The sequence below is a fragment of the Onychomys torridus genome, chromosome X (genome assembly GCF_903995425.1).
Source record: "Onychomys torridus chromosome X, mOncTor1.1, whole genome shotgun sequence".
Classification (NCBI taxonomy): Eukaryota; Metazoa; Chordata; class Mammalia; order Rodentia; family Cricetidae; genus Onychomys; species Onychomys torridus.
The window spans coordinates 23,736,571-23,755,984 of NC_050466.1; the positions used below are offsets into that span (position 1 = coordinate 23,736,571).

A 19,414-nucleotide genomic window follows, 5' to 3' on the forward strand; every position below is an offset into this window, starting at 1 on the left:
AAACAGTGTCACTTGTGTTCAGTTTCTCTTACTACAATTATCTGTAAGCATAAAATTCACAAAGGAGAGCTCAATATAATGAAGCTAATTTAATATTCTAATTAGGAAATCTGGGTGTGAGTCAGTGTGTACAAAACAAAATGAATGTCAGCTGTTTGGGGGCTACTATTAGCTACTATGTTTGAAAAATACCTGAGATCATACATTAAAATTTGAATACTGGAGTTAGAGAGATGGCTCAGTGGTTAAGAGCACTTGCTGTTCTTCCAGAGGACCTGGGTTCAATTGCCAGCACATGGATGGTGGTCCACAACTGCCTATAAGTCTGGTTCCATGGAATTTGATGCCTTTTATGGGTCTTCACAGACATGGCATTCATGTGATACACATATATACATGCAGGCAAAATACATAGACAAATATTTTACCCTTTCTTCAGTAATTGGAACTCTACTAACTCAAACTCATAGAGTATTTTGGCTAGAAGGAACTTGTAAACATCATCTACGCCTCTTTAATGGAAACATTCTAACCACGAAAGTCTTGACTAACCAAATAAGAAAATCCTGAGACTTCTTAGAGAAGCAGGAAGGAAAAGGAATGAAAAGTTGTGATTAATGGAGAATGTGTGGCTCGTTTTTGTTTTCATTACTGGAGAGTCCACACACTTTACTTGATAATTTGCTACAAGACATTGGTTTCTTTTGTTTAAAAAAATAAACAGGAGAACAGTCATGAGGAGTCTGAACCCTTAGTGCTTTTACTCTCAGTTAGTTCCTTCTGGGCTTGCTAGCTGCTCTTGTTTGCTCATTTACAGTAGTCTTAAGTTTTGCTTAATTGGTTTCTTAAGTGGTAGAATTTTAATGGGAACATTTAACATAATATATTCAGTAAACGTTATGTGCTGCTTTAATTTAAAGGGTGGAGTTATTCCATTTTAGTGACAAATTATTATCAGTTTTTGCCTATTAATCTTTTTCTAATTGGAATGCATAAGAAATAAAAGTACCAGTATAGCCGGGTGGTGGTGCACACCTTTAATCCCAGCACTCGGGAGGCAGAGGCAGTGCAATCTGTGAGTTTGAGGCCAGCCTGGTCTATAAAGTTAGTTCCAGGACAGCCAGGGCAACACAGAGAAACCATGTCTTGGGGGGGCGGGGAAGAAGAAGTACCAGTATAACTCAGTTTGCTCAGATTTCACCTTAGTTGATTTCTTAAAATTTATACTTCTGTTCATTAACACAGAACAGATTTTCCTAAAGAAAATTTTTTTAGTTTTTATGTAACTGTACTGTTCTTGTACTGTCATTATTTATTTATTTATCTATCTATTTATTTATTTATTTATTTGGTCTTCATGTTCAGATAGATGCTTGTTTAAAAAAAACCAAACACTACCCACTTGAGGTTACAAATGGCTAAGTTCATAAGACTTTCTTAAATTCTTTCCAGTGAACCCTTGCTAGAAGGATATTTGTTCATTCCATAGGTGCTGAGTTCAGGTTTTAGGGGATTATATAACAATCATGAGTTAATTGAGATCTGAATGAATACTAGTGTTATTATTTATTAATGATCACTTTATTTTTGTAATTATATATCTGAAGAGATGTTTTCAGAGTGGTTTTATTAGTATTTTATTTAATATAAATGATAAAGTGTTGTAATATTTACAGATTTTTATTAAGAGATGAATGACTATTTTAACGAGATTTTTTTTCCCTCTCTCATTAGGTTCTTGGGGTGTCAATGTTTTAATACCAGTACACATTTAAATCTGTGGTGAAGTCATTTTCTAAGTGGAAGAGGAAATTTTAAAATAAAGTGTGGTAGATACAGTGAAATTCTGTACAGATTTTTCTCTAAGGAGAATATAACATGCTTATGCTTACCAAGATGAAGTGCATTGAGGGGCAGTTTTGTTTGCCTGAAAAAAGTAAAGGACAAGTAAACAATTTGATGATAAGCTACAGTTTTTCTTAGAAAGTAAATATTTTATTTATGCGCTGTTAGTTGGCTTTTAAATGAATTATTTCATGCTTTTTTAAAAAAATATAACAATCTGAAGAAGTATTTGGTACAGATAAGAATCTTCTCACATTTATTTACTGGTTGTACTAAATAATGATGACCTCTGCTGGATTTCTGTTTACATCCATGAAACAAAAGTTAAGGATGGATTTATTCCCTGACCCCGAAATTGTAGGATAGAATTGTTTTTAGCATTCAAAATTTAAATGCTTAAAACATCAATCAACAAAACTTTGTTTTAAATGTTGTAATTGTGGAAAAAAGTTAAACTTATAAGCAGAACTTTTACAATTTTTTCATCTAAAATGTATTTTAAGATATTTTTAAAATCCAAGAGCTTCTGTATACTTTTCAGAAATATCCAGATGCAGTGAACTGCCAGAAGGTAGCCAGTCTCAAACATGCTTATCCCATATCAGCCCTGAAAGTTTGCTTGTCCTTTAAGATAAAAATGTAATGTTGTGATATTCCTTCCAGTAGTGCCACTGTATTTTGTCTCCAAATAAAAGAAGCTTATTGTAGTATGTTTGCAGAAAAATTCTAAACAAATTATACAGCTTATTAGAGTGTGGGAATAGGGATCTAAATTTTAAATAAAATTATATATATATATAAATTGGTGCTGATTTTATAATTGCGCAGTTTGTTTAGTTTTTTCTTACTTTTAAATTCCAACTTAAAATTATGAGGTTTCAGAAATATATTGAAAGTTTAACAATGTTTAAAAATAGAAAAGCATGACTGTTCATGCTTTAAAATGATTTTTAAATTTGTATTTTATATTGTTTTATCTATCTGTCTTTGCAAGCAGTCTTCAGGTTAAAGATACTTCTAACAGGTTACAGTACATTTCCTCTGTATGTAAATTAGATGGGATAATAGAATTCATAACCCATAATATTCTTTGAAAGCTAAGCTTTAAACTTCATTTTATGTCCTTTCACAAATGAATTAGTTTAAAACAGAAAGTGGCCACTTGCCATTTTGACATCAACTCATTTTGCGAGGCTTAGGCAGCTAGACATCGTTTAAAAGAAAATATTAACTTATATTACATGTATATCTATCTTTTGTCAGTCGTCTCTCAGTTCTTGAGGTATATTATTTTAATCATTCCATGCCTTAATATGCTTGCAATACAAGAATATCTTCAGATGTGTGGATACCAAAAGGCTTCTGGTTTTTCGAGTCAGGAAATCAACAGGCATTGGGCTGTGGTAGCCAAAAAACCATAGGTTAGCTGAAAGACCACAAAATACACTTATTTTATTAATTCATGGTTAACGAATTAAACCAGACTTGTCTAACATACTTCCCATGAACAAACATTGTTATGTGCAAACGTATTGCATATGTTCTTTCACACACACTGCATTTCCTAGAGCTGCTGAGAGGACTGTATATATGACTTCAAACCTAAGGTGATTTGTTCCTCACTCTTGAAAGGAGTACTTCTTTGTGAAAGCAGTTCTTACAGCTTTGTTTTCAACCAGCTAAAAATGTTTTATATATTACTCTAACCTGTTGTCCTCCACATTCTATTGTCCTAATTGTACTGTTTTCTGATTTGTATTTATGTCTTGAGACAGTAACTTTTTGAATAAAAATAAACCTACAGTATGTTGTATGCTTTATCTCTTGTAATCAAAGGGGGAGGGTAATTCAAAATGCTTTACAAAGTATATCTATTATCACACTTTAATTTGTTTGAGTGGGATTATTTATAGAACACATCAACAGATCATATTTTTAGTAAATCAGCATATATTTTTAAATGTGACCAGATCCCTAGTTGGGTTGTTTGCAGTAGAAACCTGTCACTATCATTGCTTTCATTTTTATCTGCTATAGATAGGATAAACAGACTTTGAAGTGTCTGCATTGTTCATTCAGGATATATTTGAATACCCACTGTGCCAGATGTGTGAAAAAGTTTTCCCCTCACAGTTAAATGTAAGAAATAAAATCATTAAGTTGGAAATAAGTGCTAGGACAAAATCCAGGAAGGAGTCCTGTTTTAATGAAATCTATTTTGGATAATGGGCTCATGGTGTGGCAGTAAATGCCAGCATTTGAAGAGGAATTTATTACTGAAAAGTGTGTCTTCTGTGTGATAAAATTTGCATTGCACTCCTCACTGTCAGTGTACATTGTTCATTGATTTGTAAATCATCCAAGGAGTCTTTTGTCATCAGTGGTCCTGAACTAAACTTATAAAATGGTAGGTAATATTGCTGGCCCTTGTTTTAAGGACTTTATAAGACTCACAAACCTTCATGACATGAGACATGTTATTATCCCCCACTTCCTTATTTTTACAGATCCAGAGGAGGTGAAGAAAATGCATCACAGCAAAGTTAGCAAATCCTATACCAGGATGAATGGGTAATAAGTGATGGGGGTGGTATGTCTCACAAACTATTGAAACTGGTACTGGCTCATGCTTGCCTCTAATCCAAGCTTTCCAGATGCTGAGGCAGGAGGATAACTGAAAGTTCAAGAACATCCTGGCCTACATACTTAGCAGATTCCCGGCTTAAACGAGAAAACATACACACACAAAAATTCCACAAAGGTAAAATAGCATACAATACATTGTACCATGCATGACGGTTCTTTAAGGAATCTACATGGCTATAAAATTGAGTAGTGTGAATAGACTGCCTTTATTTACTCTGCTATTCCACTGGCTTCTGTAACAGCTAGAGGTTAAACATGGGCTCTGAACCCTTCAAAAGTTACTTAGAATAGTTTTAAAAGTTGGGGTACTGGAATAAAAAGGATAATTTACGAGAGGTTTCTTCAGTGTCCTTCCACAAAGGGAAACTGGAAAAAATTCATAGGATGGGCCAGCAAGATGGCTTAGTGAGTAAAGGCCATTGCTGCCAAGCTTGATGACCTAGGTTTGATCTGAACCCACATGGTAGATGGAGAGAATGACTCTGCAAGTGTTCTCTGATTGTCACATGTACATGGATGCATGCATGCTTACACATACTAAACAAATTTAAATTTTTTAAAGAATTTTTATGGATGGGTACCTGGTCAGATAAATTATTGTGGTAGCTGTAATGATTCAGCAAAATGGAATCAATAAAGCATTTGATTATGAGGAAACTACATGGTAAATTTCATTCAATATCTCTTGAAATCATTTTGACTACCCTCTGCTGCCAGGGTAGACACCCAAAAACAAAGTTGACTTTGTTTTTGCCATTAAGTTCCTAGGAGTTAGGATGCAGATGTAATGCTTTTTATAAATCTGATCATGTATATCATACAGGGTGTTATTGGAGGCTCTCATAGTCAGTGTGCTCAAGCCTTCTTGTAAGACAGTTGACTAACATTTTATCATGAGAAATTTAGCACACACAACAAAGTTGAAAAAAGTTAATGATTAGCACATTTTGTACTTTGTATTAGTACGGATCCACCTACGGAAGCTGTCTCTGTGTATTTCAAAGCAAATGGCAAACATGGACATATCCTTAGATACTGCAGCCTACATGTCACTAAGTACTCAATACTTGATTTTTATTTGGCACAAAATTATATGTAAATATGCAAACTAGGTTCATATTTGCTATTTTGACAAATACAGTTAAGAATTTATTCTTAGCTGGGCGGTGGTGGTACATGCCTTTAATCCCAGCACTCAGGAGGCAGAGCCAGGTGGATCTCTGTTTGAGGCCAGCCTGGTCTTCAGAGCCAGATCCAGGACAGGCACCAAAACTACAAAGAGAAACACTGTCTCGAAAAACAAACAAAAAATGTTTGTCCTAAGTCTCTACTAAATTGAGCATCACTATCAATTCAGAAGGTGTCATGGTATTTAGTCAGTCTGTGCTTCCATCCTTCTATACAGATAGCATCTGTTAGATTTCTCTCCATCATAGATTAAATACATTTCTCTGTCATAGACTCATATCAATGAAGTCATCCAGTGTTGTTTTTATGTATAAAAGTGTTAGCTTGGAACATTTCTGATATTTATGCATGTTTTTTTCTGTGAACAGTTCATTCTATTCTGGATGATATCCCATTACAGAACAGTTTATCAGTACACTAGACAGCATTTGTGTCTACTTTTTGCCAATTATGAACAAGAAAAACTGCCATTTAAGTTGCATCTCGAAAGCTGACAGGTGGGACAGATAAAATAGGAGTAAAGTTACTAAGGCTGAGAGTTTCAGGTCAGGAGGACAGCATAAATGACCCTCTTGTATGTAGCAGCTACTTGTGGGTTGGACAAGATGGGGGAAAAATAGTTGCCTAGCTAATACCTTCTAAGATTTAAAAATAAAAGCAACTGATTAATTGAATCTTACAGCTTTTTACTATTCAAATCTTTAAAAATATGGTGGGGGCTGGAGAGATGGCTCAGAGGTTAAGAGCACTGACTGCTCTTCCAGAGGTCCTGAGTTCAATTCCCAGCAACCACATGGTGGCTCACAACCATGTGTAACGAGATCTGGTGCCCTCTTCTGGCCTGCATGCATACATGCTGTATATATAATAAATAAATAAATCTTTTTAAAAAATTGAGTCTAAAATTAGCTTTGTGGGTTGGGGATTTAGCTCAGTGGTAGAGCGCTTGCCTAGCAAGCGCAAGGCCCTGGGTTTGGTCCTCAGCTCTGGAAAAAAAAAGAGAGAGAAAATGGTGGTAGATGCTTTTTAATCACATGACTTGGAAGGTGAAAGGTTGACTTCTGAGTTCGAGAACAGCCTATATCTAATAATTTAGATGTCAAGCACTTAATCATAACATCTTGATGTTTCAAAGTGTTCACACATTGACCAAACTAACAGGCTTATTATTATTTTTTTTGTGGTAAAAATACTTAAAAGTCTCTTAGTGCTTTTTTCAGTAATACACATTGTCTATTTAAATAGACAATGTGTTATATATGCAACAGATATTTCAAACTACTGCTAATTAAAATTTTGCGTTCTTTACCAATCTTCCTCAGACTGTTCCTCCCCAGCCTCTGGGAATTACCTTGCCTTGTCCCAGTTTGATTTTTAGACTCCACATACAAGTGGATTGGGTCTATTCTGTGCCTGGCTCATGTCTCTTGAGATAATGTTCTTGTGTATGCTGTCACTAATCACAGGAGTGATGAATCATAATGGTAGGTCTAATTTTTAGGGCCATCCACACCATGTTCCATGGATTTAGTAATGATAAGTGATATTGAACACTGTCTAGTATACTTCTTGGCCACTGTGTGTTATTTGAGAGAGATCTATTAAGACTTTTTAAATCTGGTTATTTGGTTTTCTACTGTCCACTTGTATGAATTCCTTGTATATTTACATATTATTCCTTCCATGGGCTTTTGATAATAGCCTTGTTTTTCTGTTTCACATTTTTGTTTTTCAAGACAGGGTTTCTCTGTGTAGCTCTGGCTGTCCTGGAACTCACTCTGTGTGCTGGGCTTAAAGGCCTGTATCACCACCACCTCTGGGCTTAAAGGTATGTGCTACCACTGCCTGGCTCACTTTTGTTTCTTGTATTCTTCACGTCAGATGCAATAATTGCCCAGACTGGTGTCCTGGAGAATTTCTCCTATGCTTTTAGGTCTTTAAATTTTAATCCATTGTAAATGTCCTTATTTATTTAAAATTTATTTCTTTAACTTTATTTATTTATGTGTGCATGGGTGTTTTGCCTGCATGTCTGTGCACCACTTGCATTGTGGAAGCCAGAAAAAGGTAATTCCCTGGGATAGGAATTACAGACAATTGTGAGCTGCCATGTATGTGTGTTAGAAATTGAACTGGAGTTGTCTTAACATTTTTCATTTATTTTACATACCGACCACAGTTTCTCCTCCCTCCTCTCCTCCCATTCCCTCCCCACCTCCCATCTACCCTATCCCCACCCACCCACTCCTCTTCAGTCTCCTTTCAGAAAGGGGCAGACCTCCCATGAGCTTGAACATAGCATGACACATCAAGTTGAGGTAGGACCGACCGAGCTCCCCCCCCTGTATAAATGTTGGGCAAGGTATTCCAGCATGTGGAACAGGTTATCAAAAGCCAGCTAAGCTCCAGGGACAGGTCCTGATCTCATTGCTAGGAGCGTTAGGAACAGGCCAAGCTACACAACTGTCACACATGTAAGGGGCTTAAGTTGGTCCCATGTAGTCTCCCTAACTGTTGGTCCAGAGTCCATGTGTTCCCATGAGCTCAGGTCAGCTGTTTCTGGGTTTCTCCATCATGACCTTGATTGCCCCCCCCCCACGGGTGTGGGGACACTCATACAGTCCTTCCTCCCTTTTATCAGGAGGATTTCTGGAGCTCAGCCCAGTGCTTGGCTGTGAATTTCTGCATATGCTTCCATCGGTTACTGGATAAAGGCTCTAGGATGACAATTAGGGTATTCACCAATCTAATTACTGTACCCTCTCCACTGTTTCTAGGGGTCTTAGCTGAGGTTATCCTTGTGGTTTTCTGGGAGTTTCCCTGGTACCAGATTTCTCCCTAGCCCTCCCTCCTGCCCCCAGTTTGGCCTCCTGCACCCAGCCCACCCAACAGGCTTCCTCAAGTTCTCAACCCTCCCCCCACCCCTCCCCCTAGTTTACCCAGGAGATCTCTTCTATTTCCCCTTCTCAGGGAAACCCAGGCATCCCTCTCTGGGCCTTCTTTGTTATCTAGCCTCTCTGTGGCCATGGATTATAGGTTGGTTATCCTGTACTTTACTTCTAGTATCCACTTATGAGTGAGTACATACTGTGTTTATTTTTCTGGGTCTTTACCTCACTCACAATGATTTTTTTTTTTTTTAGTCCCATCCATTCACCTGCAAATTTCTTTATGTCATTGTTTTTAACAGCTGAGCAATTCTAGGTTGTTTCCAGGTTCTGGCTATTATGAATAATGCTGCTATGAACATGGTTGAGCAAGTGTCCTTGTGGTACGATTGAGCATCTTTTGGGTATATGTCCAAGAGTGGTATAGCTGAGTTTTGAGGTAGATTGATTCCCATTGTTCTGAGAAACCACCATATTAATTTCAAAAATGGCTGTATTGAACTGGCATCTTCTAGAAGAACAGCCAGAGCTCTTGACCCACCGATTCATCTCTCTGGCCCAAGTTTGTAAATTTATTTTATATAAATAGTGTATGAGGTAGGGGTTTAGTTTCATCTTCAAGTGAATATCCAGTTTTTCCAACGTTGTTTACTAAAATGACTGTCTTTTCTCCATTGTGAACTTGGCAACTAACAACAGATGTGTGCATTTATTTCTGGGCAAGCTTTCCATTGTATTCCATTGGTCTTTATGTTTGTTTTTATGCTTGTATTATGTTATTTTTAATATTATAGTTCATTGTTTTTTAATCAACTAGCGTACTATTTTTTGCTTAAGGTTGTATTTGGAGTCTCTTGTTTTTTATGCAAATGCGAGGGTTACTTCCTTTACCCATGGGTCAGCCTGGGCTACTAGAGACTCTGTCTCAGAAACAATTTTTTTTTTTTTTTTTTTTGCCGGAGCTGAGGACCGAACCCAGGGCCTTGTGCTTGCTAGGCAAGCGCTCCACCACTGAGCTAAATCACCAACCCCTAAAAATCTGGGGTTTTTTTCCAAAGACTTATTTATTTATTATGTATATAGCATGTATCCCTGCAGGCCAGAAGAGGGTGCCATATCTCATTACAAGTAGTTATAAGCCACCATGTGGTTGCTGGGAATTGAACTCAGGACCTCTGGAAGAGCAGTCAGTGCTCTTAACCTCTGAGCCATCTCTCCAGCCCCTAAAAGTCTGTTTTGAAGAAGTATTTCCTGTTAGTTTTTTTTTAAAGACTTTGAAAAGGATGTTTTTTTGTTTTGTTTTGTTTTTGGTAAAATTTGCAACAGTGAAACTATCAAGTTCTAGATTCTCCTTGATGGGAAGATTTTTTTTTTTTTAAACAATCATGTACATTTTTCGTGTCTTCAGCTTTTATTTTCTTGATATGTTGTATGGTTCTAGAAATGTATCTATTTACTTCTGATTATCAGTTTTCTTGGCATGTAGTCTTTTTAAACATAGGTCTTTATTTCTTTCTATTCCTTCAACTGTTTTTAATGTATACCAGAATCTTTGGTATTATCAGTTTTTGTTTATTTTAATTAATCAGCTAATTAAGGATTTCAGATCTAGGTATTGAGCCTATGGCCTGTGTATGCTAGGTAATCATCCTACTACTGAACTATAGATACATATTTTAAATGGTTGTACCCTTTTGATGACTGGACCACTTTTAAAAAACTGATGTTTATGTGCACATGTGAGGAGGGGAGGTCAGAGGAAAATTAACAGAAGTTTATTATCTCCACAGTGTGTCTGAGTTGATCAAATGCAGTCAGAATTTTAGGTTTGGCAGTAAACCAAACCAGACCACTATTAGACCTTTATCTAAAATACTGATGCCATTATCTAAAATACTGATAAAATCCTAATAATCATAGCTATTGAAAGAATGACAAGGTTGACTTACTTGAAACACGGCTCCCACAGACCTTCAATTTGTGTTAACAATATTTGTGAAGTGTGATAGGACTGCTTACATGTCTCTTTGTCTTGTGACTACAATGAGGTCTACATAAAGTAGATGTGTAACATAGACTGGTACCATTTACTTTGGATTAGATAAAGTTTTATTCTACCCTCTATTGTGTTTGTTGTTACAATTTACATGTTTTATATTGTGTCTCAGAAGTATAGCATGAATCCTAATTGGTCTTAATAATAACCCAGAGCCAGAAGATTATTACTACTACTATTTTAAATTACTTTTCTTGGGCTGGTGTGATGACTCAGTTAGTAAAGACACCTTCTGCTAAGCTTGGTGATAAGATTTTGAATTTTGGGACCAACATGGTATAAGGAGAGGACTGATTTCTGCAAATTGTCCTGTGACCTCCACATGTACAGTATGACACTCATGTTCACACAGCATACAGAGAATAATTAAATGCAATAAAAATTTTATTTTGGGGGGCTAGAGAGATGGCACTGACTGATCTTCTAGAGGTCCTGAGTTCAATTCCCAGCAACCACATGGTGGCTAATAACCATCTGTAATGAGATCTGTTGCCCTCTTCTGGCCTGCAGGCATACAAGCAGACAGAACACTGTATACTTAATAAATAAAAAAAAATAATTAAAAAAAAATTGTATACTGAGGATCAAACTCATGGCTTCAGATCACATGTTATGCTATGCAAAGAGCTACATCTTTTGTAGCCTAATTTCTTTTAACTTTAATATTAAATATGTGAGGATTACACATCATCATTTTAGTTTTAGAGATTCTGTACTAGACTGTACTTAGTGAGTTAAAGAGAAAACATACCTTAATATGTTTTCATGTTAATAAATAGTATCATTTTCTTCACGTGGAACATTTCTTTTTTTTTTTTTTTTTTTTTTTTGGTCTTTGCTGAAGATGGAACCCAGGGCCTTGCGCTTGCTAGGCAAGTGCTCTACCAAGGAGCTAAGTCCCCAACCCGGAACATTTCTTATAGTTCTGGTGATAATGCCCTCATTCTTTGGGAAGTCTTACCCTTCCGTTTCTGAAAGACAGCTTTGTGGGTACAGGTTTTGGTTGACAGTTTTTTTTGTTTGTTTAATTCATTCCTATGTCCCTGGATTTTTAAAAAATATATAATCACATTGTTTCCCCCTTCTCCCTCTAGCCTCTTCCATGTCTTACACTCCCTTGCTCTCTCTCCAATTCATATGTATATATGTATGTGTGTATACAACATACATATATACAACATGTAAATACAACATGGCCTGATTAGTGTTGCTTATATGTATATGATTTTAGGGATGATTATTTGGTATTGGGTAACCAATTAAGGATCTCATCCTTAGGAATGACTTACTGTACCATTCTCAGTGTTCCTTAATTCCTGCAGTTTTTTGTCTATGCCTGGGGCCCCGTGAGATTTCCCTCTACTCCTGTTGTCTTTATTCAGGTCTTGTTTAAGGCATCCATATTGATAAGATTTCATGGGTGTAGTTTCTCTGACATTTCTAGGAGACATAATCTCACAGCAGACTTCCTGGTTCTCTGGCTCTGAAGATCTGTCTGCCCTTTCTTCCTTGATGTTCTCTGAGCCTTAGGTACAGGAGCTGTGCTGTAGATGGATCTTTTGGGGTTAGGCACCCCATGGTCAGTTGTTCTCTACATTTTGACCACTTGTGATTTTCCTTTGATGCTCTCCATCTGTTGGAAAAGAAATAGATGTCTTTGATGAAGAGGAGAGTTACACTTACTTGTGGATAAAGGAGAAGTATCTATTTTAGTAACAGCTAGGGAGAAAAGAAGGCTGTGCCATAAGATACAGATGTAGGGAAGGACTTTCTGCATAGAACTCCCATTTGCCTAGGACTTCAGGCCAACATCTGATAATTCATACCTCATAAAACTAAAAAACAAAATTGCATAGCTAAGGAAACACTCAGTTGATGCCAATGGAGTAGAGAGAATCTTTGTCACCTTTATACTTTACAGAGAATATCTAAAATATATAAAGAATTTTAAAACAGTAAAAGGGGCTGCTGGTGGCGCACGCCTTAAATCCCAGCACTCAGGAGTCAGAGGCAGGTGGATCTCTGTGAGTTCGAGGCCAGCCTGGTCTACAGAGTGAGTTCTAGAATAGCCAAGGCTGTTCCTCAGAGAAACCCTGTCTCGGAAAAATAAATAGATGAATAAAAATAAAGACACGTTTGACAATGTTTGAACAGTGAGTTCTCAAAGGAAGGAAAAAAGATATTTTAAAAATGTACATCATACTTAGCAATTGGGGAAAGGCATATCAAAACAGCTTTTAAATTTCATTTATGTTTTAGCAGTCAGAACGAGTAAGATAACAAGTAACAACAGATGATGGGGAGGAAGTGGATAAAGGTATCTTCAGCACTTTGAATAAGCCATCCAGTTTCTTTTGAATCCCTATATGACATGCTGTCTTTTTTTTCTGCTTTCAAGGTACTCTCTGTCTTTAATTTTTAACAGTTTGACATGGCCAGGCAGTTGTTTTGTTTTTTTTTTTATAGACAGTTTCCAAAGTTGATCATCTCCATATTAGCCCATAAGAAGTGGGGAAACACTGTATTAGGGAAGTCTTTCTGGCTTATTCATGTGAGTGGCAGTAAACAGCACTCCTTCATGCCCAGTACTGCTTTTTGTGACTCTGGCTTCCTCCTTCAATTCCTTCCCTGCCTGACTTCCCTTCATGAGGGACTGTAAACTTTTAGTCCTAGTGTTTATCACAACAATAGAAAGCAAACTAGTTGAGAAATTGGTTCCAGAATTATTGGGTATTGCTATCACAGACTTGAACATGTTGTTTTAGGGAATATTTGGAACTTTGGGCTATCAACACTCAAAGCTTAGTGGTCTGTTCTGTAGGAGCGTAGAAGGTTAAGAATGCTTAAAACAGTACAGATGATGTAGATCTAGCTTGTAAAGTTTCAGGAGGTTTGAGAATCTCTCAAAGATTCTATTAGGCTGTTCATATAACACACTGTCTTAAGTATCTGTAGTTTCAATAAACTGGGGCTGAAGAATCAGTTGTGATTAACAAAAGAACAGCACCATTAAAATTTAACCTTTACTGGGACAATCATTGCTGGTTAGCTGGGGCTGAAAATCATCAGTGATTAACAAGGGAACAGCATAACTAAGTTGAAATCTTCCAGGAAATATTTCTTCAGGGTCAGCACACGGAGCTATAATCCACAGGGGGATAAGGCTGAGTCTCAAGCTGACAGCTGGACTTGGTAATGTTTAAATGTCTACTGGTTGTGTTGACATGAGAGCTGCAGAATTTAAGTGATCATGAATAGAAGCTGAGGCCTTGACACCATATAGCTGGGTTAGAATTCCTGAAGAGGGACCAGGAGAGGCTACTGGTGAAGATACAACTTCAGTTATGGTTGAGATACCAGGACTGTTGGACTTTAAAGTTATGCTATGTTTTATTTTATTAACATGAGAGCGTGAGGATAAATCAGAAAGGTTTAATAATGATGAATTTGTGTCTCAAGTTGATAGGGGAGTCAGATGTGCTTTTTTTTGTTTGGTTGTTTTGTCAACTTGGTACAAGGAAGAATCATTTTCAAAGAGGAAATGTCAATTGAGTTGCCTTCGTCAAACTGGCCTGTAAGCAACCCTGTGGTGCATCTTCTTGATTGGTCTATAGTGCCTTCTCTGGGCAGCTGGTCCTGGTTTTCTCAGAAAGCAGGGCAGTAAGCCAAGAAGCAGCTTCCCTCCATGGCTTCTTCAGTTCTTTGCTCCAGGTTCCTGCCTTGAGTTTCTGCCCTGAGTTCTTGCCATGATTTCCCTCAGTGATGGAATAAGGTGTAAGGTGAAATAAATCATTTTCCCCCAAGTTGTTTTTGGTTATGGTCTTTGTCACACCAGTAGAAAGCAAACTAGGGCACCTGGCATCTCCTTATTACATTAGCTAGAAGCACCTAAAGGAAGAATGCTATAATTCTTAGTCTATCTTTCTCAGTACACCATTATCAGTAGGCATAGAATGTTTTGTTCTATTATTAATGATTTTGACTTTGGTTACTTGATAGAGCCAATGATAGGTTTCTTCACCATGAAATTACTATATGTTTTGCTTATAATTAAGTGGGGCTGAAGAGATGGCTCAGCAGAGTACTGTCTGCTCTTCTAAAGGGTCTGGGTTCAATTTCTAGCACCCAGCATACCTTGCAGCTCATAACCATTGGTAACACCAGTTTGAGGGGATATGATACTCTCCTCTGGCCTCCGTGGGCACCAGGCACATTTTATTACTTAATGGCACTGCAAGATAGTCTAGATTCATCTTGTGTTTTCCTTCACCCCGCCCTTTAAACCAGACATTTCTCCATAAACCCTCAATTCTTGAGAATGGTGCTTAGAAACCAGAATTTGGAGCCTTCACATGTTCATTGGTGCTGTGTTATTACTGTTTCTAGAAACCTCCTTAGAGGACAGAGCTGGAAATACATCCACGCATGTGTGTATCTATCCATGTATCTACTTACCCACCTCCCACAGTGTTGCCTTCTCACTGCCACTATCAACACTGTGGAATAAGACTTCTTTAGCCATTTGAAATACATTTCAGATCTTCCTTCATCCTTGTTGATTTTAATTTTTGCATATTTGAAATAATCACAGATGATTCTAAAAGGTAAAACTACACAGAAGTACATACCTAGAGAATTCTCACCTCTTATTCCTTCTGTCCCATTGTTAGACTCCATTCTTTTCCTATATATCCCATTGAGTAAGCAGACCTAGTTTCTTGTTAATGTTTTGTGTATTTCTTTCTACACAGGAGGCAAATTGCATGTGTGTTATGTGTTTTTGGTGTTTATACATTTTTATTATTAAGGGTATATTTTCAGTGCAAATTTTTAGAAACAGTTGCTATCTCAAATGAAAAATACCTGTGTATTTCTGTTGTATATTGTCAAATTCCTTTCTGTAGAGATTGAAACTGTATTACCTGTTTGCATATAGTGCTAAATATACAAGTGACTATTTTTCCACAGCCCAACAGCCAGAATATGTCATCTTTTTAAACCTTTGCAATCCAATAATTGAAAAAAAACTATCTCTGTAAAGTCAACTGTAGTTAGAGTTTTCCTGCCTGGCCCACAGTCAGGACAAATCTCTCTTACCCACCAGTCCCACAGTCACTCAGACCCAACCAAGTAAGCACACAGAAACTTACATTGTTTAGAAACTGTATGGCCGTGGCAGGCTTCTTGTTATCTACTTCTTCTATCTTAAATTAACCCATTTCTGTTAGTCTATACTTTGCCACATGGCTTGTGGCTTACCCGTGTCTTTACATGTTGCTTTTCATGGCGGCAGCTGGTGGTGTCTCTCTCCAGCCTTTTACTTCCCAGAATTCTCTTTTCTCTTGTCCCGCCTATACTTCCTGCCTGGCCACTGGCCAATCAGAACTTTATTTACACAGAGTGATATCCACAGCAGTCAACCCTTATTTTTGCTGCTGTAAGTGAGGCTGAACATTTTTACATTGTTCAAGGCTTAATTTATTTTTCATGAATTCTACATATTTTGCCTTTTTAAAAAAATTAGGCTTTGTAATGTCTACCTCAACTTAATTTGGGTTCTCATTTCTTCTAGGCTGGTTTTAAACTATATAGCTAATAATGGCCTTGGTTCTCCTGCCCCTGGCTCCTAAGTATTAAGAGTATAGACATGAGTCCCTACCCCAGTCTCTCCCCAACTTCTTAGAGCTTTTCCTTTTAGATATTGTCCTTTGTCTGAGATACAGGTTGAAAATCTTTTCTCCAGTTTATCACCTGTGTTTATTCTGTCTTATTTTACTTTGTAAACATTTTTAGAAACTACACACAGAGAGGGAGAGGGAGAGGGAGGAGTAAGTCATAAAAGGCTACTGTTGTTATTTATAGGAAATAGGAACTAGTGCTCTTTGTGTTAATCAAGATAAATCAGGCTCAGACAAATAGTCTATGTTTTCTTACATACATGAAGTGCTGGGAAGAGGGACATGAAAATAGAAAGCTAAGATTTTGAAAAATTCTTTGTCGTCAAAGATACCAATCTCTAATTAAACCTAGTTTTTGAGGAATGATTTGAAAGTTTTTCCTACTCTCAGGTTACACAGGAATTTCTGAGTTGTCTTTGGGGATTTAAGTGGTTTAACTTGATTCAAGTCTATGTTCCATTTGAAATTTATGCTTGTATATGGTGTGACCTACAAGTATAATTTTATCTTTTTTCCAAATGACTACTCAATACTATTAAAAAGGTCATCTTTACCCATTGATCATAAATGTCATATCTATTACTCACTAATGTTCCCTATGTACTTGCTGTGTGTGTTTGGAGACTCTGCTGTTTCACAAGTTTCTTTGTTTATGGAGTACCACACTACATAAACTTCAACAAACACTTTAACTGAAAGGTTAGGGAAATAAGTGAAGAGTTGCTTCAGTAGATAGCTTTTCACCCATGCGAATACTGGCAGTACTAAGTGGACTCGATGGGTTAAAGAAACCACTTAAGTTGACATTGTGAAAGGGGTGTTAGAGGCAACAGAATAGGGTGGGTTTGATCAAAATACATTATGTATGTTATTGAAATTCTCAAACAAAAAAGCCTCCAACTGGCAACGAGGATCTACAACTCAGTTGCCTGGTTTACTAGAAGAATCCCACACTTGTGAGACGTACAAAGAAAACAGAACTGTCTTGGCATAGTATGTGCTATGCTGAAACAAAGTGACCAAAACCTACTACAGAATCCAATTGGAATTGTATCATGTCATGACAACCTGGTGTCTTGGGAGTAACCAATTTCAAAGGCAGTGTGCAGAGGGACCTATATTGGACCCATACAGGCTCCCTGATTGTCACTTCAGTCTCTGAGCCCTATGAGCCCTGGTTAGTTGATTCTGTGGGCTGTTTTCTTGTGGTGTCCTTGACCCTCTGGCTCCTACAATCCTTTCTCACCTTCTGTAGGATTCCCCAAGATCTGCCTAATGTTTGGCTGTGGGTCTCTGTATCTGCTTCTGTCTATGAGTATAGCAGAATATCATTAGGAATGATTGCACTGACTTTTTTTTTCTAGTTGTATTTGGTTCTGTCCTAGGTCTGCTCTGTCCATGCAGTGTCTGTCATGGACTCCCTCTTCATGGTGTACATCTCAAATTGGACCAGTCACTGATTGGCCACCTTACTATATCTTGCATGCAGAACAAATTGTAGGTCGAAGGTTTTGTGGCTGGGTTGGTGTCCCAATCCCTCCACTGGACGTCTTGCCTGGTTACAGAAGATGGCCAATTTAGACTCCTTATTAAGAGTCTTCACACCTGGTGGTGTTGGCACACACCTTTAATCCCAGTACTCGGGAGGCAGAGCCAGGCGGATCTCTGTGAGTTCGAAGACAGCCTGGGCTACCAAGTGAGTTCCAGGAAAGGCGCAAAGCTACACAGAGAAACCCTGTCTCAAAAAACAAAAACAAAAAACAAACAAACAAACAAACAACAAAGATAGTCTTCGCTAGGGTCACCCTCATAGATTCCAAGGAGTTTCCATTGCACTGGGTTTCTACCTAGTCCCCCAAATGTGCCTTAGTTCCAGTTGTCTCTCCCAGTACTCTCCCCTACACACACCTGATCCCTCCTGTTCCCATTCCCACCTGGCCCTAATCCACCTGCAAAATCTATTTTATGTTCCCTTCTCATGGAGATCTATGCATTCCCCCTTAACCCCTCATTAATCTCATTACTAGGTAGAGTCAGGATTAGTAGTTCAAGGTCAATTTCTGCTATATAGTTGAGTTTAGGGCCAATTTAAGCTATTTGAGACTGTCTCAAAAATCCATCCTCTGAATTTCATAGTAATGATTTCTTTCAAAGATCAATTAATTCCAAGATAATACAGTAAAACAATTGGGCAAGTTAAAGAAGACAGTAAAGGTTGTGATTGAGAAAGACAGTAAGGACACAGACATTTTCAAAGTAACCAGTTGTAAGTCTTAGAAATGCAAAACTCAAACAGTCAAATAAGCTTCATGGAAAGTTTTGCAATGGACTACATCAAGCAGAAGAAGGTTGGAAGACAAGGTGTGTGAATTAGAACGTATTCTGTATTAGTCAGGGTGTTCTATGGAAGTAATGGGTGGCTGGGGAGATGGCTCAGTACAAGCATTAGGACCTCCCTGAGTTTTGATCCCAGCATCACATAAAAAATTGTCCATGCCTGTAATCCTAGATGGATTCCAGGAGTTAGCTGGCTAGCCAACCTAGCCAGAACAGTAAGATTTCTGTTCAGAGACCTTGTCTTAAAGGCATGAGGCAGAGTGGTGCAGAAAGATAGTAACAATTTCCCCTCGTCCCTTCTTGTGCAGGAGTGCATACCACATATACACATACCAAAACAAAAAGTAATAGTAACAGGACATGAATATGATCAAAATATATTACAAGTATGTATGAAAATGTTGAAAACAGATCCATGGTATTATATAAATAAAAGATGCAAAAGTAAAATTTGACCTATAAAACCATGAAAAGATATAAAAGAATTTTAATTGCACATAAATAAGAGATAAAAGTCAGTCTTCCCGAATATGCAAAAGGACTGCTGCATGGTTGCCAACTATGTGACACTCGGGGAAAAGCAAAACTATAAAGACAGAATGATCACTTGATACCAAGGGATAGGTAGAAGAAAGAGTGATAAGATAGAGAGAGCACTGGAGACTTTGAAAGCAAGACTAGTTTATATAATATCCTGATGGTGGATATGTGTCACCATTCATTTATTGGAAATCATGTGGTAGCCCTTTTGCAATGGGCTTACTCCAGAAGACTGA

The 19,414-nt window shown here is 37.5% G+C and overlaps 1 protein-coding gene across 6 annotated transcripts in view; it reads left to right on the plus strand.

Annotated features, from left to right (window-relative positions):
• Stag2 (stromal antigen 2) overlaps positions 1 to 3,658 on the plus strand; it is a 132,783-nt gene extending 129,125 nt beyond the window's left edge. For all 6 annotated transcript variants that reach the window (XM_036174147.1, XM_036174152.1, XM_036174149.1 and 3 more), the window contains one exon: positions 1,735 to 3,658. In XM_036174147.1, the coding sequence (XP_036030040.1) occupies positions 1,735 to 1,758 (24 nt within the window). In that variant the 3' untranslated portion in view covers positions 1,759 to 3,658. The remainder of the gene's footprint in view (positions 1 to 1,734) is intronic.
• Positions 3,659 to 19,414: the final 15,756 nt, after the last annotated feature.